At 40.9% G+C, this 25,301-nt stretch overlaps 1 protein-coding gene across 2 annotated transcripts in view; it reads right to left on the bottom strand.

The window, feature by feature from the left end:
- Positions 1 to 1,605: 1,605 nt before the first annotated feature.
- The window catches only part of LRRC6 (leucine rich repeat containing 6), a 121,706-nt gene continuing 98,010 nt past the window's right edge, over positions 1,606 to 25,301 (bottom strand). Inside the window, exons 11-12 of one of the 2 annotated variants that reach the window (XM_037803477.1) lie at positions 12,136 to 12,221; positions 1,606 to 2,009 (exon numbers count right to left, since the gene is read on the bottom strand). In XM_037803477.1, coding sequence (XP_037659405.1) covers positions 1,832 to 2,009; positions 12,136 to 12,221 — 264 coding nt within the window. In that variant the 3' untranslated portion in view covers positions 1,606 to 1,831. The remainder of the gene's footprint in view (positions 2,010 to 12,135; positions 12,222 to 25,301) is intronic. The other variant, XM_037803479.1, reaches the window with a different exon arrangement.

Raw genomic sequence — 25,301 nt, forward strand, 5'->3', positions numbered from 1 at the left:
TATTATGACAAATGTATATGGTTATCAAGTTAATAAGGGTTGGACCTTGCAAAATGTCAACTTGGCCAAGGCTATGCTTTCCAGAATCCTTTCCCTGGATGGCTACTGGTAGAGTTGGTCAAAAGAGGAATCTGGATGAGCTTTGGGAAGTGGAATTAAAGCAAAAGGCTTTACACCCAGACAATAGCTGCCATCCGACAGTGATGGACAGATGCAGGTGCCCAGCAGGCTTCAGCTTGCCCTTGCCCCCCTCTCCTCTGTGCCAATGTCCTCTTTCTTACTGCATATCTGCTGATAGAGGATAGCCCTAAGCCCATCCACCAGGAGCTTGGCTGTGGACCCAAAAGCAGTCACTACATAGATGCAATGGCATCCCCAGAGTCACTGACTTCCTTAGACCTCCCCATAAGCTCCCCGTTGCTGTCCTACTGCCACATGCAGGCATGCTCTGCTTCTCAATTCTGTGCAAACTCCCACCTGTCCACCTGCATCTATGCTTCAGGTGGACTGGCTAGTGTCCTGCCTCCAGTCCTCCACCTCTCCCTTCTGAAACTTCATTTCCCCACCTCCTCCTATGTAGATGTGAAGTTGAATTCCTATAACCAGTCCTTATACCTATCATAGTTAAGAATGGCCCCGTTTTCCCCATTGATACACTGCTTCTCTGCTGAAACAGTAGCTTATTAAAGAGGCTTCCCTGAAAGCCCTTCTGAAAAAGGACTGCCATTGCCCTTGACCCCTCACTGTGCTCTCCTTTCCTTCATAGCTCTTATCGCCACCTGGCACATTTTATGTTTATTCATTTAGTTGCTTTCAGACTACTAAATCCCTGGTGAATAGCGTGGTGCCCAGCACTCAATAGCTATTCAAAAAGTATTTGTTGAATGAATATTTGGGTAAGCCTGATTTAAATGCTGGTATATTGTGATTGGAGCGACAGTAATTTTTTTCCTACCCTGTATGTGGAATATTTATTTCATAATGGTCCAGATAAAGAAGTGACACCAATATCAAAAAAAGAGAGGAGGAAGAGTAGGATGGGGAGGGGAGGGAGAAGGTGAAGAGAAGAAAGAGGACAAAGGGGAAAAATAGGGAGAAAAGGAATTGAGAGCTTGGGAAATAAGGAGAGGGAGAGATGAAGAGGAAGGGGATGAAGAGAAAGAGGGAGCCCCAAACATCTATCAGGCCTTGGCACCAGGCACTCTATATAGCTTATCTTCAGACAAATCTATGAGACAAGTACTGTTATTCCCCACTCATAAAAAAAGCCACTGAGGCTCAAAGAAGTTAAAGGACTTGCTGAAAATCTTACAAAGGGACTGAGCTGAAACCCAAATTCAGGGTGTCTAATTTCAAAACTCATATTCTATGCCAACCCAACACATCATGAAAAGAAAATTGAAACACTGCTTAAAATCATATTAAAGCATTCAAAGCTTATCTGAAATTTCAGTTTTAACTTCTGAGCTTGCCCAATTTGCCAAGGTACTAATTTAACAATCAGTCCTTTTATCTGTGGCCTAATCTACCTGCATAAGCAGGGAGTTTGGTGATTTATAATAAACATTTGTGTAATAGTTCTATGATTTATTGAATGTTTTCACTAGGCAATACTTTATCATAGATGAATGATCAATTACAGCATATTTAAGGTACATATTTTAATTTTAAAATATTTTAAGAATAGCACAATACAAAGTATGTGAGATTAAAACATTGGAGTAATAATAATGACGAACAGCTCTAGGTTTATACCTTTTTGATATGCACAGACTCTGCACAGGGCAAATGGCCGGGAGGGTCACAGTCAGTGACAGCGCAGCCTGACGTTTCAAATCAATGGCGGCACTTCGGGGTTATCTTCAAAGTCTGGATCTTCATCGGTTGGTATAATTTTTGGTTCAGATCTACCTCTTCTGGGTGTGTTTTTTCCCTCTTGAACTATGTTAGCCACATCAGGGAATGAATGCTTGCCAGGGTCTACTTCTAGTTTCTCAATCTGCTTGCTTCTAAAACAACAAAAAAGGCAAAGGGAAATTTATGTCATTTAAAATTAATTTGCAAATAGATTCAACTCTTTCGTCCATTAATTCAACAAACATTGGCAAGTGCTATACTGGGAGCATGGAGATAAAAACAGAGACTTTCTCACTATATAATAGAGACTTTATCTTAGTGACTGTCCCTGGCTTCACATAGCTTATAACCTCATAGAAGCCGGATTGTGACATATGAATAATCAAATGCTAAAAAGTGCTACAGGGACTGTACTAAGCCACAGGCAGATGGAAGAGAGGTGACCTGGGAGATTCTGCTTACCCAAGAATTATCTGGTAATTGAAATGAAACAGCAGGCAAAGCCTCAGCAAGGATCAATAATAGAATCACTCCAGGCAACTGTTACTCCTGAATGCAGCTAATCAGGCTCCCACACCCTGCAGCTCTGGAGTGTACACCAGCGATTTCCCCTCCCACAAGCAACTGCTGCCGTTGTCCAGTTCTCCCAACAAAAGCAAGAATGGAGGAGAACAAGGCCGAACCACAGTTGGCCAGTGAGTGCCATCAGCATAGCCGGATGAGAACTGTGCAGATGATACAGATTACTGGGCTGTTCTCCTGGCAGTTTTGATTCAATAGGCCTGGGATTGGGCTCAACACTCTGTATTGTATTGATATAAAGTTCTCCCAGTATTATGTTAAGATCAGTCCAACTGTTTTGGAATCAATGCATGATTCCTGCATTCATTCATTGAACACATGCATTAAGTGCCTACTACAGTCCAGTTGCTGTGCTAGGCACCAAGGATGCCACTGCCTGCACCAATGGACAAGGCTCCTGGAATCATGGAATGGTGCATCAGCGCTCTAACAGAATCCATCACACTCTCGTGGAGCTGTCTTATTATTGTTTTGTTCCCCCAGCTAGGCTGACATCTTTGAGGCAAACATTTTGTCTTTTTCATCTTGTATCCTTGGCATGCAGCTTTACTGATTAAATACTTGTTGAATAAATGAAAAAAATATTACTGTATTATTGAAGGATAATGAAATGAAATTAGAAATTATCTCTTACCTAAAGAAAATTATAATCAAATCCAGGAAATTCAAATTTATGGTCCTCAGGAATAAATTTATCCAGCAGACACCTTTTATTGTGGGGAAGGAAGCTGCTTTTTTTTTTTTTTTTTTAAGTATCATCTTTAGTTTCTGTTTCCTTGGCTACTCAAATAATACCATGCAATGGGTCAGTTTAAACAATGAAAATTCATTCACTCAGGGTTCTGAGGTGAAGAGGAAGTCCAAATCAAAGCATCGTCAAGGTGATGCTTTTCCCCAAAGACTGTGTCATTCTGGAGCCGGCTGCCGGAGATCCTTGTCCCTTGTCACACGGCAAGGCACATGGCAGCGTCTCCTCGACTCTCCCTTCCCTTCTGGGTTCCAGTGATGCTCAGTTTCTTGCTTTTATAGTTTTCTCTCTCTCTGTCTGAATTTTACCCTGCTTATAAAGGACTCCAGTAATAGTATTAAGACCCATCCTGATTGAGGTGGGCTGCACCTTAACTGAAGTAGCCTCATCAAAAAAGGATTTGATCTAAGAATATGTTTTTCTGGGGAACACAGAGCTTCAAACCACCACATCTCTCTGTTGTCTGCAGTACTCCTTGCACCCCCAATTCTGTAATCTGCTCAGCCCTTGAAGACATTTGAGCTTTTTTACTCCACTTATATTCTGATTAATACATATATATCTGCTGAAGAAAAATATAAAATATACAGAGTCTAACATAGTATATTCTGAATATCTAGACTGTACACTATAATGTACTATAGGAGGAGGGAGAAATCAAGTGGGCTTGTGCACTCTGTGAAGAGGTAAAATATACGGGAATCTGAAGATTCCTTGAAGAGGGTTTAAGGATTTAGATGAGCAGAGGAGGAGGAGATTCAAGGGGAAATCAATGCTTCTGCTAAGTGAACGGACAGGAAAATGCATTTCCTGGGCAGACCTTCTTCTCTGATGCCTCCATGCCATGGGATTCACTGACCCCTTTCTCTTTAAAAGGAACAAAGAATTGTAGCCTCAGTTATGATGTTGCTAATGAGCAATGCACAGGAAATAATCACTATTATAAAGAGGGTGGCTGCCTGGACGACCGCTATCCTCAGAAAGGGCTGCTTGCAAGGTTGGCCCTTGGCCGGCATCTGGGAACACGGCTGGTAAACAGTTCCCTGCACTGATATGAGACTTTCCCACCAGGTGGCTCACTGTAGCTGAATTATGTGCAAGCAAAGTGGTTTCCTTCTGGGGGCCTGGAATTTTGATATGTGCTAGGCAGAGGGGACCTATGTGACCAGCCCCCAGTAAAAACCCTGGGCACAGAGTTGCTGATGGGTGTCCCTGGTAGATGACACTTTGCTCGTGGTGTCACAACTTGTTACTGGAGGAATTTAGCATGTCCTGTGGGACTCCACTGGAAAAGGACTCTTGGAAGCTTGGGCCCGGTTTCCTACAGACTTTGCCTTTTCCTGATTTTGCTTTGAAGCTTTCTGCTGTAAAAAAATCAACCTTGATTAGGACTATATGCAGAGTCCTTTGAGTCCTTCTAGAGAATTACTGAACCAGGGATGGTCTTAGGGATCCATGACACACTGCCCTTTACCGATCTCTGTGCTCAGCTCTTAAATCCTCGATATAATCCCATTATCACCTCCCTATAACCCACAGGGGGAGAAGCAGAGTGGTCTGAGAGGTCCCACAGATAAACACAGGCAGGGATGGGATTTGAATGCAGGCCTGCTAAATTCCAGATTCTGTGCTACCTACCACTACACACACTGTTACTCCCAGACAAATGAGGCTGCCCCACAGCATAAATAGTGGATTTTCTCTTTTGCATTTGACATGTGAGATTTTACCTATCAAAACTGATGAAAAATGTTCTCCAAGTCAACACTAGTACTGAAACTGAAACCCACCACCTATAAGACAAGTCCTCTTCTCCTCATTATTTCTTGGTAATACAGAACCAAAGTGAATTATAGGAAGTCAAGAGTCAGCAGATCATCAGGATTGGTTGTGAGATCCACACTCCCACCCACTAGGCTGTGTGACCTTGGGCAGGTTACTCAGCCACTCTGTGCCTCAATGTCCTCCTCTATAAAATAGAGATGATGATGACAATGAACATAGGCTGTTGTCAAGAATAAATGAGTTAATGCATGTAAAGGACTTAGAGAAGTGCCAGAAAATAGCAAGCATTCATTCACCAAGTGCTCAGTGCCATGTAGTTAGAAAGTTCTATCGTATGCAGTAGTATAAGGTTAGAGCTGGTCATACAATTCAGCATGCTTGTCAGCACACATCTTTCATGTGCTTGGAGCTGTGATGGGTTGTAGGAATTTAAAAATGTGTAAGATGTGGTTTGTTCCCATAATCAAATGAGAAGGACATGCACATACTCAATTAGTATATGCTAGTGTGGCAAGGGCACTTCTAGTGAGATAAACAAAATCCTACTGAAGCACAGAGGAAGAAGTGATCTCCGATGCTTTGGAGGCACTGTGGTAGGAATCACATAGGAAGTGAACTTGGAACATGGTACCAAGGGATGAGTAGGATTCCACTAGGTTTTGAGGTGGAAGGACATTCCAGGAGGGAGAGGTGTTGGCAAAGGGCAAGAGAATATATTCACTGCTCATTGTTACCCTGGGATCTTTAGCGATGAGGCATCTAAGGGTAGCAAGAAGGAGTCCCAGGCCCAGTGTGGCCATGGTAGAGCCTTACTAAACAAAAAGAGGATGGATGGAAGAATTAATACGTTAACGTGTCCAGGAAGCTGCCTGGAAAAGGAAGTTTGCTTCAGTTACTGAACTCCTTTGAAGCTACAGAAAGTGTCCCTGGCACATCACCCTGGCACCTGCTCACCCTTACCCCACCACACTTTTCTTTTCACTTTGGGGATAGTCAAGCACTAGGTAGTCTGTATTTTATTTTTAGGCAAGTCAGAACCAGGGATCTTTTTAAGAAAGGGAATGATGTTTAACAACCTAGTAAAAACAATTCATTATATTTAGTGTCATGTAATTTCAGCTAGAAAACAACACTATTACCCTCTTTAATTGAGCTTCTATTTGTCACAAAAAAAGACTATTTTTTCTCTTTTAATGTATTAGAGGTTCACAATTCATTTATCCATTCCTTCAACAAGTATTTACTGAGTACCTAATATGTACCCAGCTTTGTGTTAGGGCTGGAGCCTGAAAGCAACAAAGATCTCTTCCCTCTCCTCGAATAGCTCACACGTAAAATATAAAGCATTATTATTAGTAAATGGTAATATTGACACTAATAAAAATAATTATTGTTTTTAAAGAAGACATGTGATTTGTCCCCACACAGGACAATTTGACTGACCGAATGGCCCAAGCTGTTTTGATGAACTGAGAGGGACCTGATGTTTTTCAATCCATTTGGAATATGGGAACAGTCTTATCTGACACTTCTACCATCCCTGACCCCCAACCCCATCCTCATCCTCGCCTCACTGGTGGTTGAGTGAATGAGGAGAGAAAGGGCAGTCGGAGGAGTGGAAGCTGAGGGTCAAGGAATGGTATTTCACATAATGTGTGGTCATTTTAATAACGTGTTAGACCTTTTTAATTGAGTGCAACACGTGTACGAAAAAGTACCCAAATAGTAAGCACAGAGCCTCACGAATTGAGCACACCAGTGTGATCAGTCTCCAGATCAAGAAAGAACATTCCCGGCCTTGTAGGAGGACCCGCCGTGCCCCCTCGAGTCACGATATACCCCCTCCTCCAGTAACCCCCATCCTCCTGACTTCTAACAGCATAAATTTTACTTGGTAATTTTAAAAACTGAAATCTTTTTGATCCGCTGGTGGAAGCTGTGTACCTTCGAAGCAGCTACTTTCCTCCCATCTCTGACCTGAGGCACTGGCAAAAATCCCTTGTTTCAGAGAAAGTGGGATCCCAGCACCAAGGGATGGGCCATGAACAACTCAAGTGTCTGTGGTAATCCCACTGCCCCACACAAGTGACTGGGATCCATTTTTGCCAACAAGGATCAGGGGTAGTCTGCTGGCTGGGAATCTGGCCAGTCTTTCATCTTGCTGACTTCTGGATGCATTCCTGCTGATGCTGTGACAAATTACCACAAACTCAGCAGCTTAAAATGACACAAATGTATGTTCTCACAGTTCTGAAGGTCAGAAATCCTAAACAGGTCTTGCTGGGCCTAGGCCTTTTCCAGCATCTGGAGGCCATCCACATTCCTTGGCTCAGGGCCCCCTCCATCTTCAGAGTCAGCAATGGCCAATTGGTCTTTCGCACTTTGCACCACTCTGACTCCGCCTCTCCTGCCTCCCTTGTGCAGTTATAAGGACCTTTGTGAGTACATTTAATTCCACCTGCAACATTCCCCTAACATGGAAGGTAACATTCAAAGGTTCCAGGGAATAGGACACGGACATTTTTGGGGACAGGAGTCATTGTTCTGCCTACCACACTTCCCTTCCTGCAGGGGTGCTGGCATGAAGACTCGCAATCTGAAGCTGCAGCAGCCATCTTGTGATCATGAAGCAAAGGCCAAAAGAACCAGAGAGAAGCTCACCTGGAGCCTTGACTGCTAAGCTGCTCAGCCATCCAGGAAACCACCTCCTTCCAGATTACCTGTTATTTCGGGTAATTAAATGCCTTATTTTTTAAAGCCCATCTTGGGAGTCCATGACTTGCAGTTGACTACAATCTAACTCATAGAGGCCATATCCAAATGCCATGTACCTATACAACATAGGGAAAAGAATGCCAAAATCTTCCAGGTGAAAAAGACTCACACAATTTATGTGAAACTTTACATAGCTTGAAGTTAAATTGGACCAGCTGCTACTAAGTTTAACAATATAGTTATCATTTAGTATAGCTATTGTATAAGCAATAATAATGATAACAACAATTATCACTCACACTGGCATAGCACTTTCTAATAGAAATGTAGGAAGTTCTGGTTTCAAAGACCTATTTTACAGTCATTACTAGATGTAGCTCTAGTTTTTAATGAAAATGTTCTTATTTAAAAGTCTATGATATTTGTGGTTTAATTAAGTAATCTATCTAGTATAATGATGAAGAAAAGCAGCCTATCTCACTTCCAGGCATATCTCTTGGGTCATAATTTCTGGATCTTAATAATAACCAATGAACTTAACCAGTATACAGTTATCTGGAACTCACCAGTTCAGATGTTTTGAGAAATAATTTGCATGTTAGAATTTAATTACCCATGAAACCCTGGGGTAATAAACAGTGAACAGCTAAGCCTGGGGCACTTGAGGATCATGTTAATTACCAAAATAAATATGAGAGGGGCTTTTCTCTTCTCCTCTTCTTGCAACAGTTAACAAAGGGACAGCTGCCTATTGCCAGTTTTACCCACCAGGCGTCAGAATCTGAAATTAGTACAAATAGATGGAAGACAAAATGAACACATCCATGGAAGAAAGCAGGAAAATGTCTAAAATCATCCGAGAATCACACCAAAGATGGCCCCTTCTATAAAAAGATATAAAGAACGTTTCTCTGGTAATATGGTAGGCTAGCACATTCAAAACAATTGCCCCCACTTCCCATGAAATTCTTGAGATCATGGAAGATCTTCAGGATAATGAGGAGTTACCAGGTCAGATGCAGTGAAAGCAGGAACCCACAGAGGAAAGCAGATCTCAGAGCCACTCTTGCCCTAAAGAGAATTTGCTGAGCCCATGAAATTGAGCTCTGGTCTCGGTGACCTTATGGAGTCTGGGGTCACAGGCAAAGCCCCGGCCTTGCCACGTGGGCAGTTTAACAGTCAGGGTGCAGCTCAGATGGGCTTCTCTCTTTTGCAGAAGAGTGAAAGAGAAGTAAACCCTCTTCTGCCACTTCCCCAGGGGACGGCGAGGAAGCTGTCTCAGAGAGGCATGAAAGTGGAGCTGTCACCATAAGCTGATGCTTCCATGGGTTTATAGCAGCAACTGGTTAAAAACTCTCAATCCTGACTTTAGATTGAAGTGGTTCCAAATTGGCAGTGTCCTTGGGAGCCTGGCCCGAAGCTCAGGCCAATGCTCCCAGGCCAAGCACCTTCTTCCCGGGTCTACAAACTACTTTCCAAGACAAATGAGCAATTCATAGTAAAAAATAAAAAGCACTGAATGAAAAAGGGCATTACGCTTGAAAACAGCAGAAACAACGGGGACAAAACTGAAATGCAAACTCTTCAGAGAGTGGAAGAGGAAAGCATGAGTTATTAAACCACTACACTTACCGTGTTTAAGTAAATGTATCAGACTTAACAGTAAAACGCTGAAAACCTTCCCTCTGGGTTTGGCAATAAGACAAAGATGCCTGCTATTACCCCTCTATTCAATGTTACACTGGAACCCTTCCCTACTCAGTAAGGAATGAAAAAGAAATAAAGATACAGGGATTGAAAAGAAACAAAGTTCTTTGCAGAGAACTATACAGAAAATTCAAAAGAACCAACAGTTAAATTAATAAAATAATGAGAGATTAGCAAATTTACTGGGTACAAAGTCAATATACAAAAGGCAACTGTGAATCTATACACTAACAAACGGAAAATAAGTTGAAAAATACATTTGTGATACCATCAAAAATATCAAACGCCTAAAATTAATAAAACAGATGCATGGTATCTATAGAAAATTATAAAATTTCATGGAGAGAAATCAAATAAGACTGACAAAGAGAGAGACGCCAGTCCTATAAAGATTGTTCTCCTCATATTGATCTATACACCCAATACAATTCCAAATAAAATTCCAGTATATTGCGTGTGTGTGTGTGTGTGTGTGTGTGTGTGTGTGTGCGCGTGTGAAACTTGGCAAGTTGATTTCAAAATTTATATGCTCCCATCCAGGCCAAATGAACCCAATTCCACCCTGTTTGCTTCTCCCCCATTCCCCACTCTCTTGAGCTCCACAGCATGAGAAACAGACCACTTTGCCTTCGAGAAGGGTCAAGAGGCCTCTCCTGGCCCACTCGGTGTATCGCTGCCTCTGTTATCCTTTCCCTCAAACCAACAACCCGCCTGGCCTCGGTCCCTTGTATGCCGCCTTCAGTGGCAGGTATGTGGCTCACAGCTGAGATAAGTCGAATGAAGACTTTTGCCAATGTTATTACAGAGTGCCACAAACAACCTTTGCCAGATATTTTACCTGTGCTTGTGAAGTGATCATTTCTCAGTCATCAAAATGAAAAAGGAAAGCTTTGTAGGAAAACAACAGGAGGTACTACTCCGAAGACTTGGGCTAAGAGGTTTCTATCTGTCAAGTGTAATCAACAGTAGGGATGTTTCTCCTGGAGTCTGACAACCAGCTCCAAACTGTTTGCAGATGATTTGGCTTCCCATCCCTGCCAGCCGTCATAAATGAGATTCAGACTCTTTACATGTGTTGATGCTGCTGGGGGTTAATTATGACAGTGAATATTCATAATAGTCACAATACCCTTGAATCTCTTTAAATTACACATGTATCTGAAATGGAAATCACTAAACTGGGAAATGAGTCGATTTCCAAGGTTAAAAACAACAGCCCACTATTAAGTAGAAATTCAATTTTATACCTGTTGTTCAAACAAACCCCATGTTTGAAAATCTCTACAAACTTCAACAGTTGTCTGTGAATAGATGAATGCCTGGCTGCTTATATTATGACATAAATATAGCTCTTGTTTAGGTATTTTTATGATGATCATTCTGGCGTATACATTTGTATCACAAAGATAGTTTGCCTTGGTTCAAAATAGATTTTACCATCTGGATGGTAAAAGCCTTGAAATTCTGAGAAGGAGAAGGGCAGTTGAAAGAACTGGGACACTCATTCTAGAGAAGAATTGAGAAATATAAGAGCTTTGTTCAGAATACTTTAAGGAATGTTACTGCTTAAAGGAGAACAACTTTGTACTGAGTGTCCTGGGATTGGGAAGGTGATGGGCAGAGCTGGAATCTTGGGTTTAAATTAGAGAGAGGCTGTTGGGGATTGAATCCTCACAAAAGCATGTTCAAGTCCCAACCCCTGTTCCTGTAAACCCATTTGTAAGTAGGACCTTTGAAGATGTTGTTAGTCAAGGTTTGTCCAAACTGACAAGGGTGAGCTTTAATCCAATATGGCTGATGACCTTATAAGCAAAGGAAATTGGACACAGAAAGAGAAGCCACAGGGAATAGCCAGAAACTGGAAGTCAGTGGGTATCAGAAAGAGAAAGGAGAAGAAGCTACCATGTGCATTGCCACGTGATAGAAAAGCCAAGGACCAAGGATCACTGGCAGCCAGCCCTGGAACACCACAGTCTTTGGGGAGAAAGCATCAGCTTGCTGAAGCCCCAATGCTGGAATCCCCCTAGCCTCAAAACCACAAGCCAATAAATCCCTGTTGTTTAAACCAACACACTGTATTGTTTGTTTTTTGCAGCTAGGAAACTAAAACTGAGGCAGAAGAAGAACTTTCTCACAAAGGACGTATGAGAATGGGAGGAATATTCTCCTGTGAGGGGGATGGTCCTGCTGGGAGAGGTGTTTAAGGAGAGACCAGAAGATGACCTGGGCAGGAGACTGCCAGGAGGATACATGGCGGAGGCCTCCTAGGCCCTTGTGTCTTGCGAGTCGTGGAGCCCACGAGGTGACACGTGGATCAGGAAGGGAGGCAGGGAGAGCAATGGGATGAGCACAGATCCTCAGAGCTTTCTCAAATGTCACAGCTACAGGACCTTGGAGACACTCTAAGCTTCTCCTGCCTCAGTTTCCCCACCCGCAAACAGGGTGAACATTGTGAAGATTAAATGTGTTAAAGTGGGTAATGTCTGCAACAGTGCCTGGCATCCAGCAAGCTCTCAGTAATTTAGCAGTCGTTGGTTTTGATAGCACCATTCTTCTAAGCACAAGAAATCGGGACCTGTATGTACACAGATTTGTTTTTAGACCTACAAATCAATGGTCTAAAATTTGGGGAACAAACATTGTCATTCATAGTATGAATCATTTTTAAACCTTACTAATTGCATTTTTTTTGGAAGCTACATTCTAGCCAGCAAATGAAGGACGGGCTGGGGAGAGATTACCTTCTGTTTGTCTGCTCTCTGCTGCTGTCCAAGGTGGTTTTCACAGCCTTGTATGCTTTTCTGCTACCTGTGATTACTTCTCCTACCTAAAATAAAAGTACAACAAAATCTAAGTGGTACATTACTTCTGATATTCCTTCAAAACATATACTATATATATATTTTAAAGATGCTAAAAGGTTTTAATTTTTCAGCAAGTATTCCATACTACACCCCTATATGTGGTATGGAAAAGGTTGTATTACATAGTGCACTTGTTCAAGATAATCCTGCAAAGTCACCAGCTATACATGGGACTGACAAACACCAGCAATGGGACATGGTGAAGTAGTTCTTTAACACGTATTTCCTGAGACCTGACAACAAGCTCTGCTCTCAGTGTTGTGATTCAGATGTGACTGAGACAGTGCCTTTGAGGAGCTCCCAAGGAAATGTGCCACAGCAGGAGGAGGAACTCTGAGCCAAAAGCTTGAATTCCTATTCTCCGAGGATTCTTCTCTGTAAAATGAGGGAACTGGATTATGATCTCAAAGGTCCCTTCCTGGTCTGAAAAATTCTGTAATTCTACTACTTCTTTTAAACTAAATAAGCTCAGTGCTAAGCATGTTGGGGGTATCAATAAATTAAACTGACGCAACTCAACAAATTTACCACAAAAGCAATTCAGTCCCAGTACCTCCTTCAAGAAGTGCAAGAGTGTGGAGGGAGGACTTGCTGATACTTATGGACCCTGACTATGAGCTAGGTGCACACCTACCTGTACTAGGTATTTTACACATTTTATTTAATCCCCACCCCCAACATTCCTATGAGCACAGAGATTTACTTTTAGGGGAAGGAGGCATGTTAAAATCATCATCTCATGTTGCCTTGGACTACTGACCAAGGAGGGAACTTCTGCCCAAAAGGGATCAGGAGAGGGATCTGAAGTGAGCCTGCCTTCCTCCCTCCACCCTCATTGGCTCCTTCAGTCTCAATCTCTCAATATCTCTCTCTCTCTCAGGTTTTCAGGAACAACTTTTCCTGCTTACATAAATGGAACAATTAATCTTTTGAGTATAATCACATTTCTTATTATTTATTACAAAATTCTACATTCAGTATTTCCAAATCACTTCCCATCCTACATTATTTAAGGCATTTTTTTTCAATAGATCTCTTTCAAATTTTTGTATCCTTTGCTGAATTATGTGGTTAAAGGTGATCTGGAGGTTTTGTTGTTGTTGATATTGTTTACTTTTACAGCACAGGTTTTACAGCCTGTGAAATTCAGCTGAAGGTTTTTCCACTGTGACTATAAGATTGTTTTCTTTGCAGTGTAAGAATATTAATGCTGATTAAGGAGTACGTGATCATGGAAGACGTTTCCTCATTCCTGAAACTGAGAATGTCTTAAAAGTGTAACTCCTCACATGTCCCACAGGTGTTGCTGTGTGAATAATTTCCCATGATTGATCATTGAATAACTTCTCTAGCATGAATTATGAGGCACTCCTCCAAGAAGCTTCATCCTCATGGGAAAGACTTTTTCCTCTCATTTTCTCTTATTTCCTCTTTTAGAAGTTATTCCTACACTGAGTTTTCTTGTGCAAACCAAGGCTGGTGTGCGGCTGAATAATAGCACACAGGAGTTACAGACCAAGGGTTTCTCTTTTGTGGAGGACATTCATTTTGTGTAAGGGATAAATTATAAATTAAGGCATTTCAACCTTGATTACAGGCAAAGAATTTCTCTCATATATGATTTCCCAGGTTTGTTTATCAGTTAGAGGTGTGGATGAAGACTCTTCCCCATGCATTTCATTTATATTGTGAGTTCCTCATGTTGTATATGGCCAGTAGATCTACTAAAGGTTTTGCTATATAGATGACATTCATATGGATTCTCTCCAGTGAGAATTCACTTAAGGTGACTGAAGGAGTAAGGATGATTAAAGGCTCTTCTACACTGATTACAAACTTGGTGTTTCTTGAGCATCCATTCTCTGGTATGGCAAAAGTTTAAAGCTATGGTTGAAGTCTTCCATATTAAAAACACTTATAGAACGAGTTTTCTCATGTGGTCTAAGTCAACACATTGAAGGCTTTTTTTTGACATACGTGACAGTCATAGTTTCTCTCCAGTGTGTGTTCTCTCCTGTTATCTAAGGGCAGAGCATCTACTGAAGGCTTTTCAACATAGATGACATTCACAGGGTTTCTCTTCAGTGTCAATTCTCTCATGTTGTTTAAAGCTAGAATTATTATGAAAGGATTTTCCACATTAAGGCAAGCATATGGTTTTTGTCCAGTGCGGGTTCTCACATGTTGTCTGAGTTCAAAACTTTTATTGAAAGTTTTCTCACTTAGATAACATAAGGTTTCTCTTCAATGTGAGTTCCACTGTACTAAGGCCAGAACTTTGAATAAACACTTGACCACACAGATGACGTTCATATGATTTATTTCCATCGTGAATTTGTTTATGTTGATAAAAATGACTGGTCATTGATGGATTTTCCAAATTGTTTGCTGACACAGGGTTTCTTTCCTATTTTACATAACATATGTTGAGTCACTGTAGATCTGTGAGTGAAATCACCTTGCAAATCATTCCATTCAAAGGGATTCTCTTGAGTGTGAGATATCAATGATATGATGGCAGTTGTGTCCTTCCTGTAGGTATGTTGTATAGGTATCATTTCTTCTTTCTTAAGGCCACTTTCCCTGCCTGCACTCTGTTTTGGAGAAATTCTATTCCTTCCTCCACAGTTTCTCTCCCTGCTCCAACTGGGAAAGCACATCTGTTAGGCAGACCTGATATCCCACTGAACCAGCTGACTGACATTCACCAGCATCACATCTCTGAAAAGCTTTTTTTTGGATGTGTCCAGCTGGGCCCACTCTTCCTGGGTGAAGCTGTAGACACATCTTTCAAGGTTGCTGTCTTCCTGACCATTCCTCTGGTATCTTCTGGGACCTCCACATACTAGTATTCATTGTGTGTCTTGAATCTTCATCTCATCTCTCAGTATTCACACTGTCAACAGTTCGGCTGACATAGGTCTTCCTCTGGGTTTTCACTGAGAACAAGACAAGCACTAGCTGGACAAAAGCTCTGCCCCCATATCAGTGGGAACCCGGTTCCTGAAGATTGTTGGGAAATCTGGGAACTTTGCGATTACCTACCCCATGGCTCTAGGCCCAGGAAAGTCAGCCTGCAAGATCTGGCTCATTCTCTCTGGCAGAGGAATGACTTATTCAATGGGCCATGCCTCGCTGGTAGGTGGAGTCACTGCTCTGAAAGGTGAGGCCACGTGCCATGCTTTCTCTGTCCTGCCTGAGACTTGGTGTGTTATGTAGCTATGATCTCAGTCCAAGCAACTCACTAAGGAAAAAGACTAGACTTGGTGTGGACCAGTCACTACCCCTCTGCCATCTAATGCCTCATACAATTACACTGCATGCAAATTTGTATTTAGGAGCCCCAGATTAACCTCAATCTTAAACCTCAATCTCTGATGCAATCTACACCAGACCTTTGCACTGGAGTGCTGGGTACTTAATCAAATTAATAAATTGGGTGATTCGCTGCTTATTTGATGAGCAATTTCTGGTTAGAAACAGAGAAATTCTAGCCCATTGGGTATCACATATATGTCTCAATAAATGAATGAACACAAGAAAGAATGAATCCTAGTCTGAGGAACCACAGCATCAGGCTCAGGGAGGTGAACTCTCTTATGGATACTCACTCCTATACGGTACTTCTCTTTTGTCACCATCATATGGTGGTGCAAGAACCCCCACCAACCAGTTTTTTTTTTCAGATAATGCAGTTGCATATTTTTTCCATTATATTTTATAAATATGAAATATGTGTATGTAGGTGTGACTTAGTTCACTTCCTTACACAGAAGAACATGCAGATAAAATTGGCTTTCCCTTCCCATAGTCTCTGTGGGAGGGTCTATGTGCAATGTAGAAAGAAAGATCTGCTTAAGATCCACTCTTTTGATATATGTACTGAACACCATACTGGGGTAAAAAAAAAAAAAAAAATCTTAAGCATTAAAATTGGTTCCTGCAATGGCCAGACTTCTGCTGATCCACAAGAATAAAACAATGAATACTGCATGTCCTAATAATATTAAATTTCAAGGCTGGAGGAATTTGTTCAGAAACATTTTAAAAGAGGTACATTCTGTATAACAAAAACTTGTAGAAGAAAGCTACAGAAGAATCAGTAACTAAAGCCACCAATGCAAGGTTTCCTGAATAATTAAAGAAGGTGACTCATGGAAAGAGTCACCTAACAAAACAGGAATTTTTATAGTCATATGTGGTTTGTCTAGGAGAAAGCTACGTTTTAAAATACACTTAATGTCTGATTAAAAAAAAAAAAAAAACAAGGAAAAAAATATGTAGAGCCCCCTTGAGGAGCCTGTGGAGAATGCAGGGGTATTGGCCTACCCCACCTCGATGGTTGCTAATATGACCACAGACATAGGGGACTGGTGGTTTGATGGGCTGAGCCCTCTACCATAGGTTTTACCCTTGGGAAGACGGTTGCTGCAAAGGAGAGGCTAGGCCTCCCTATAATTGTGCCTAAGAGCCTCCTCCCGAATGCCTCTTTGTTGCTCAGATGTGGCCTTCTCTCTCTAGCTAAGCCAACTTGAAAGGTGAAATCCTGTGAGGGGGATGGTCCTGCTGGGAGAGGTGTTTAAGGAGAGACCAGAAGATGACCTGGGCAGGAGACTGCCAGGAGGATACATGGCGGAGGCCTCCTAGGCCCTTGTGTCTTGCGAGTGAATCTCCCTGGCAACGTGGAATATGACTCCAGGGGAGGAATGTAGACCTGGCATTGTGGGATGGAGAACATCTTCTTGACCAAAAGGGGGATGTGAAAGGAAATTAAACAAGCTTCAGTGGCAGAGAGATTCCAAAAGGAGCCGAGAGGTCACTCTGGTGGGCACTCTTACACACAATTTAGACAACCCTTTTTAGGTTCTAAAGAATTGGGTAGCTGGTGGTGGATACTTGAAACTATCAAACTACAACCCAGAACCCATGAATCTCGAAGACAATTGTATAAAAATGTAGCTTATGAGGGGTGACAATGGGATTGGGAAAGCCATAAGGACCACACTCCACTTTGTCTAGTTTATGGATGGATGAGTAGAAAAATAGGGGAAGGAAACAAACAAACAAACAGACAAAGGTACCCAGTGTTCTTTTTTACTTCAATGGCTCTTTTTCACTTTAATTATTATTCTTGTTATTTTTGTGTGTGTGCTAATGAAGGTGTCAGGGATTGATTTAGGTGATGAACGTACAACTATGTAATGGTACTGTGAACAATTGAATGTACGATTTGTTTTGTATGACTGCGTGGTATGTGAATATATCTCAATAAAATGAAGATAAAAAATATATATATACTTAATGTCATAATTCCACAGTTTTCCATTCATTTCTTGTTGACCATTGGTGGCATATTATTGCACATCAATGTGGCAGCATATAGAAGTTTAGATGACCTTAATATGAAAACTTATTTGGTTTTCTTCCTTTCCTTTAACTGAACTAGTGGGATGGAATACAAATATTTCCCCACATCTTCCTAACCTACCCTTAAGAAAACGGAAAGCACTTTTTCAGTAGCTACTGATTCCAGTTCTGGTTTATTAAGGCCTATCAATCTCTAATGTGAAAGAAAAGATAATTAGAATTGAGGAGAGAAACTAAAAAGGGATTCCTTCTGGTGGAGGGGCGGAGAGAGGGGTCACAGGTGTTAGCGTAGCGAGAACTGGCACCTTCTGCCCTGGCAGTTTCTCAGGGAGGCAGCAAGGCTTTTGAGAAGGAGGCTGCACAGCATGTGTGTCAGAGCCCTGTCCAGAGGAATTCTCTGCAATGATGGAAATGTTCTGTGCTGTTCACCACAGTAGCCATTAGCCACATTTGGCTACAGAGCATTTGAAATGTGGTTAGTGCAGCTGTGAAACAGAATTTTATGTTACTTTAATTTATTTACATTTAAAGGTACACAGTCAGAGAGATGGAAACATGAGCAGAGTTGGCCCCCAAATTCTTGTGGGGCAGACAAGTGATGGGCTGCCCAGATTCTTCTTCAAAAGGGAAGGGCAGCCATCCCTAATTCATCTGTGGTCCTTGACTCACCACCTCATCAGTTCTGGACCTCTCTTCTACTTCATTGACCTTGTCAGTTCTGTAACTGTTTTCTCCTTCCTTGACATCCCTGGCACCTGGAGCTGTTAGGTGAGTGTGAGAACCCTTGGATTTATGTTCCAGTCTCTCTGATCCATGTGGGGTAAAAGGCCTTGTGATGATTAGGTTCATGTGTCAACTTGGCCAGGTAATGGCACCCAGGTTGATTACATTGGACCACTTCCATCATGGGAGGGGCAGCGATTCGTTCTAACTGGAATAGACACACACTCTGGATATGGGTTTGCCTTCCTTGCACGAAATGCTTCTGCCAAAACTACCATCTGTGGACTTACAGAATGCCTTATCCATTGTCACGGTATTCCACACAGCATTGCTTCTGACCAAGGAACCCACATCACAGCAAATGAAGTGAGGAAATGGGCACATGCTCATGGAATTCTCTGGTCTTACCATGTTCCCCAACATCCAGAGGCAGCTGGGTTGATAGAACAGTGGAATGGCCTGTTGAAGACTCAATTATGGCACCAACTAGGTGGCAATACCTTGCAGGGCTGGGGCAGTGTTCTCCAGGAGGCTGTGTATGCTCTGAATCAGCGTCCACTCTATGGTGCTGTTTCTCCCATAGCCAGGATTCATGGGTCCAGGAATCAAGGGGTGGAAACAGGAGTGGCACCACTCACTATCACTCCTACTGATCCACTAGGTAAATTTTTGCTTCCTGTCCCTGTAAGCTTAAGCTCTGCTGGCCTACAGGTCTTGGTTCCAAAAGGAGGAGTGCTTCCACCGGGAAACACAACAATAATCCCATTGAACTGGAAGTTAAGACTGCCACCTGGCCACTTTGGGCTTCTTATGCCTCTGAATCAACAGGCAAGGAAGGGGATTACTGTACTAGCTGGGGTGATTGATCCTGACTATCAACGGGAAATAGCACTGCAACTACACAATGGAAGTAAAGAAGAGTTTTCCTGGCACACAGGAGATCCCCTAGTACTACCATGCCCTGTGATTAAAGTCAATGGAAAACTGCAACAACCCAATCCAGCAGGACTACCAATGGCCATGTGACCAGTTACAGAAACAAGGACTATGATGGCATGAATATTTCCTCCTTGTTTTGTTATGAGTATGTTTGTATTTATCTGTAAAACAAGCATTTTTGTTTCTCTGTCTTATTCCCTTATCATATGACATAAGCTGTATTGTTCATTTTGCAGTATTTAAGTTAAAGGAAATCAATTTTAAGAGTTAATGTCACCCAAGGACTTGTACCCTATTCTGGAGAGATTTAGTGCGTTTCTGATTGTATGCAGGACAGTGGAATATTGTTAGGTAAAATATATGTCTGTTATTGTTCTCTACTTAGAGATAAAGTTTGGTTTAGGGTGATGGTGTATAACTGCCAAGTTGACAAGGAGTGGACTGTGATGGTTAGGTTCATGTGTCAACTTGGCCATGTAATGGTACCCAGGTATCTGGTCAAGCAAACACTGGCCTAACTGTTGCTGCAAGGACATTTGTGGCTGGTTAATAAACCAGAAGGCTGGTTTATTAAATCATCAGTCAATTGGCTGCAGCTGTGACTGATTACGTCAATGAAGGGCGTGTCTTCCACAATGAGAGAATGCAATTAGCTGGATTTAATCCAATCAGTCGAAGACTTTTAAGTGAGACAGATAGAGGACTTCACTTCTTCGGCTGACCAGCGAAGCATTTCCTGAGTTCACTGAACCCATTCATCAGAGTTGCCAGTTTGCTGCCTGAGGAGCTCATTGAACATCTTCATTGGAGTTGCCAGTCTGCTGCCTGTCCTATGGAATTTGGACTTGTGCATCCCCACAGTTTGTGAGACACTTTTATAAATTTTATATTTATAGATATCTCTTGTTCATTCTGTTTCCCTGGAGAACCCTAACTAATACAGGCCTGATCTCTGGTCCTTCCTCAGGACAACTCTGAAGGACCAGCTCAGCCAAACGGCTCACTGAGGGGTTGGATGACACCATTGCTGGGTCTGCATTGCAGCTCAATGTCTTCTTTTTCCCAATCCTGGTTCCTCCCCGCCCCTCCCACAGCCATGCATCCCAAGGATACTCTGTAATAAACATTCTGCACACCTGCTTCCTGGGGGCTCAACCTGTGACAATATAGTACAATTTTTATTTTTTAATATTTTAATTACTTTACATGAGGCCAATGTTCGTCAAAATTAATTATAATGTTGGCTTTAAACAAAACCCTTGAACCCAGAGTACAAGTTTTATATTGCTTCACATTGTAAAAGTACTAACAAGAATTGGGAACATGTGCATAATGAGAGTCTTAAAACACCCCATTTCTAACACTGTTATTTGTCACACAATAAGCACAAAGATTCTCTGTGTTTATGGAAATGCAAATAGAATCACAAATTTGGAACTTCTCTTCACAGGGAATTTGCAGGGCACCAGAACCTAAATCTGTTTCTTATTTTTAAAAGATATTTTCAGCTCATTTGGTTTTAAAGATTCTTCTAAGTTTGAAAGTTAGAAGAAATTAAGGAATCAGCAAAAAGAAAAATATTACCATCAACTTTCACATTAATACCAAAACTCACATTAACACCAACATTCAGCTTAACAGCAAGAAAAACTCTTCTGATGAGACCTAATTTGCACAAACAGAGAACTATATAGGTCAGAGTTCCAAGGTTCTGAAACCCTAAACTTTGGTTTCCCACCATATCTGCATTCCTGGTGCTTCTCTCCCTCTAGGAAGTCATGCTCATTAACATGACAATCTTCCTAACCATTTGTAGTAACTGGGTTTAGGGATGACTAATGGAAAAGTTGTAAGGGCCAAATTGTATTTAACAAACTAGAAAACGTGGGATTAATGATTTCCTGGACCCATGGGGGAAAATGGAATCAACTTGGAAATTCAATTGTAGGGTAGGCACAAAAGTACAAATTAACATTTTAATGATGTTACATTATTTTAACTCTCATAGAATCATGCAGCTGAAAGTTGGGAGTGAGCGTGGAGGTAGTTAATCAAGTCCACTTTTCTACAGAATGCCAAAACTGCTTCTAAGGCTTTCTCCTAAGAGATGACTTTCCAGCCTTTCCTTAAATAGTACCCTGGACCGGAGTCTCATTATCTTCTGAGGCAGCACTCTACACTGAGAGGATCTATATTTACTTTAAGAAAATGTATGTGGCTGCTTTACCACCTATAAAAGTTACTCCTGCTAAGAAACACAGACTCTATATGAGCTGTGTAAACACACAATACAAATGCAAGGGAGAGAAAGACTTAGCTCTTAATCCTTATCTTTAGGTTGAACCATAAGAAGTGATCAATATCTGACAATTTTTTGGACTTACAAAACAGGATTGAACATAACAATTATATATATACATATGGAGTTAAATAAGCACAAGCAAACAATCACTTTATTGCAGATGAAGGCTTGCTAGAAGTAAAGTAAAGGAGTGAATGGAGAAAGAACATGGAGTATTATAAAACCACTTGTTGAGAAAGTAAAGACAAAATAACCTTTTCTTATAAATTTAACATGGGTTCATAAATTATAGTATTCATCTATTAGGGACTGAGTCATTTCCCCCACAAAAGGCACGTTCAAGTCCCAACCCCTGGTCCTGTGGTGAACCCATTTGTAAACAGAACCTTTGAAAATGTTATTAATTGAGGTGAGCCCAAACTGCATGAGAGTGGGCTTTAGTCCAATATGGCTGAAGTTCTTACAAACAAAGGAAATTGGATACAGAAAGAGAAACCACGCGGAGCAGCCATAAGCTGGAAGTCAGTGGAATACGAGAAAGGAGAAGACGCTGCCATGTGCGTTGCCATGTGGCAGAAAAGTGAAGGAACAAGGATCACTGGCAGCCAGCCTCAGAATGCCACAGTCTTTGGGGAGAAAGTGCTGCCTTGCTGATGCCCTGACTTTGGACTTCTCCCTTTGTCTAAGCCAACCCATTTTATGGTATTTGTTTTAGCAGCTGGGAAGCTAAAACACTGCCTATGAAAATCACAATTTCTTTTGGAGATTTCATTTTCTCTCACAGTTTCAACTATTACCCATCAAATCTACTAAAAAAAAATTACTGAGCATCTATGATCTGGCAAACATAGGACTAAGTGGTAGATATGAAATTACCCTGAATCATCTCATGAGAGAAACAGATACATAAACAATTAAAATACACTGAAGAAAGTGCAATTGATAGATACATACATAGATTGCTAAGGAAGTCCAAAGGACGGACACCTAATGCATGGGACGGGGAGTAGGGGTAAAAGAATGCAAAGCTGCAGTATGCATGTAAGAAAGCTAGAGAACGCAAAGCTTGATATGAATTTTATAGTGTGAGTAGGAGTTTCCACAAAGATGGAGGTCATGTAGCGAATGAAGAATGCTCCAGGGAGAGGGACCCACTAGCAGGTTTCAAGAAGGGAAGTGGCATTATAAAGTTTGAATTTTTGGAAGGTTGCTGAAAAGTGGAGTCTATAATGAAGGGAAGGAAACCTAGAAAGAGTAAGTCCATTTAGAAGAATACTCTAGTAATCAGTTGAGAGATGATTATTATCGCAATCAAGGTAAAGACAGTTGCAAGAAAAGAGAAGAAATAACTTTGAGAGTTATGAAAGAGGTAAAATCTACGACATTTGAATGCAAAGAGTCAGGGAAGAGGGAAAGGACAAATAATTTTGAGTAAATGGAGGTAACAATCATTAAGAAAAGGAAATTGGGAGGAATAGTAAGTTTGGAAGGGAAATGAAGAGTTCAGATTTAAACTGAAAATTTTTCAGATACATACTTTAAAGTCAGTAATATTTAGGAAGTACCTGAGGCCAATTCAATGCATAATATCAGTCAGGAAATTGATGAGCTAGGAAAAAACAAAAGGGTGGAGTAAACAACGCTGAAGAAGGTAAACATTTAAGAAAGGAATGGGCAAAGAAAATGGACACAAAGGAGACTGTGAAAGAATGACCAGACAGGCAGAGGAAAAACCAGTAGTACATGATTTTACAAAGTTATGGAAAGTGCATGGTTAAAAAGGAGGAATATCCAACAGTATCTAATATGATGGAGATATCAAGTAAAATTATTATTAAGACATTTCCACTGGGCTTAGTAAATAAAATAAAATCTTTGTTCAGTATGATACTTTCTGACCAATAGAAATTATTATATCTGGAGAATACACACACACACAATTTAAAGGTCTTAAAGAACAACCAAAAGTGAGCAGAAGCTGGGGCAAACTTCACCCTTGGAAAAAAAGAGACTGTAGTGAGTAAGACTCATGTTAATATGGCTTTTTACTGGAAGTACTTCCCAGTCCTTGTTGGATAAGGTATCTGGAATTCAAATATAAAGATGTACTCTTAATAGCTTGATGAATCAAAAGATGGAATTTGGGGATACCAGTAGCTGGAAAGGGAGAGCACCAAAGAAGGGGGCCTAAAAACAGGTATCTAAACTCCATCCAAATCTGTGGCTGTGGCTGACCATGCATGGAAGGCAGCAACTCCAAGGAGCTCAGTAAAAACCAATAATTAGGGGGAAAAAAAGAACTGTGTAGAGATTTCAGCTGCAGTCCATTGTGAGGCAGTGAGTTTTGCAAACAGCGTAGTCAAATTAACTGCCACAGCAAAAGTCAACTCTTAAGAGGAAGCTATTAGGATTGAGTCTCTACAGTATATAGTACACAGTGTCCAGATTATAATGAAACATTACTAGATATGAAGAAACAGGAAAATGTTTCTGGCTTCACAGCCAAGACAAAAAGAATCAGACTACACAATCATTCAGATGTTGGAATTAGATGATGGAAGAACATATGACAAATCTCGGCAGAGAAGTAGAAATTATTTTTACAAATGAAAATTCTAGAACTGAAAAATGCAATATCGGAAAAGGGTGGAATTAACAGCAGACTGGAAAGGGCCAGTGAATTCAAAATTATCTAATCTTTAATAAAAGAAGGAAACGTTTTTTGAAAAAAACACAGAACCTTGGTGACAGGTGTGGTGCATCAAGAGGCTGAGCATATGTCTGACTGGAGTTTTAAAAGGAGAAAAGAAAGGGATTAGGCAAGGCAATATTTAAATAAATAATGGCTGAAAACTCCCCAAATGTGCTTAAGTACATAGGCACAGTGATTTAAAGTGTTCACTGAACACCAAGCTGGGTAAATACAAAGAAAATCTTACAGATTAAAACAGAATATAAAGACAAAATCTTGACAGCACCCAGAGAGAAATGACACATAAGATACAGGGGACAATAATATGGATTACTCCTTACTTCTCTTTAGAGATCATGGAACAGCATCTCTAAAACACTGAACAAGGAAAACAAAAACCTGTCAAAAACCTATCAACACATATCCAATGTAAACATCTTCAAAAATGAAGGCAAGTACCACATCTGGTCATGTTGAAACAACTGATGCTGGATTTGGTCTGCTGCTATAAACAATTAGAAAACTGAACAAAAATAAATGAAACAGTTCTTTTCAGACAGTGGACAACAGGCAATGCAGAACTGTGATCTCTGAGAGAAGGGAAACAAAGTGAGGCCTACAACTGCCTGGGCTTTCTCTGGAGGCACTTTCAACCAACAAACAAATAGATGAATAAATAAATAATAAATAAATAAGGAATAAAGTTTAGAAAGGAAGAAGAAAAAATCTATTCACATATGACTTGATTTTTTTAATATAGAGAAATCCTAAAGAACCTACAAAATAATTACTAGAAGTAGGGAATGGATAAAATAAGGTCAAAATACAAAATTTCAATTTTATTTCTATGTGCTAGTAGCAAGTAACTGGAAAAAACGAAATAAAAACAATTTCATCTACAGTGGTTTAAAACAAACAAAGAGATCATTTTAACAAAGGCTGTGCATGATTTCTACACTTAAAACTACAAACTGCTGCTGAGAAAAATTTTAAAACACATAATGGAGGGAAATGCCATGA

The sequence above is a fragment of the Choloepus didactylus genome, chromosome 14, assembly GCF_015220235.1.
Source record: "Choloepus didactylus isolate mChoDid1 chromosome 14, mChoDid1.pri, whole genome shotgun sequence".
NCBI classification, from domain to species: domain Eukaryota; kingdom Metazoa; phylum Chordata; class Mammalia; order Pilosa; family Megalonychidae; genus Choloepus; species Choloepus didactylus.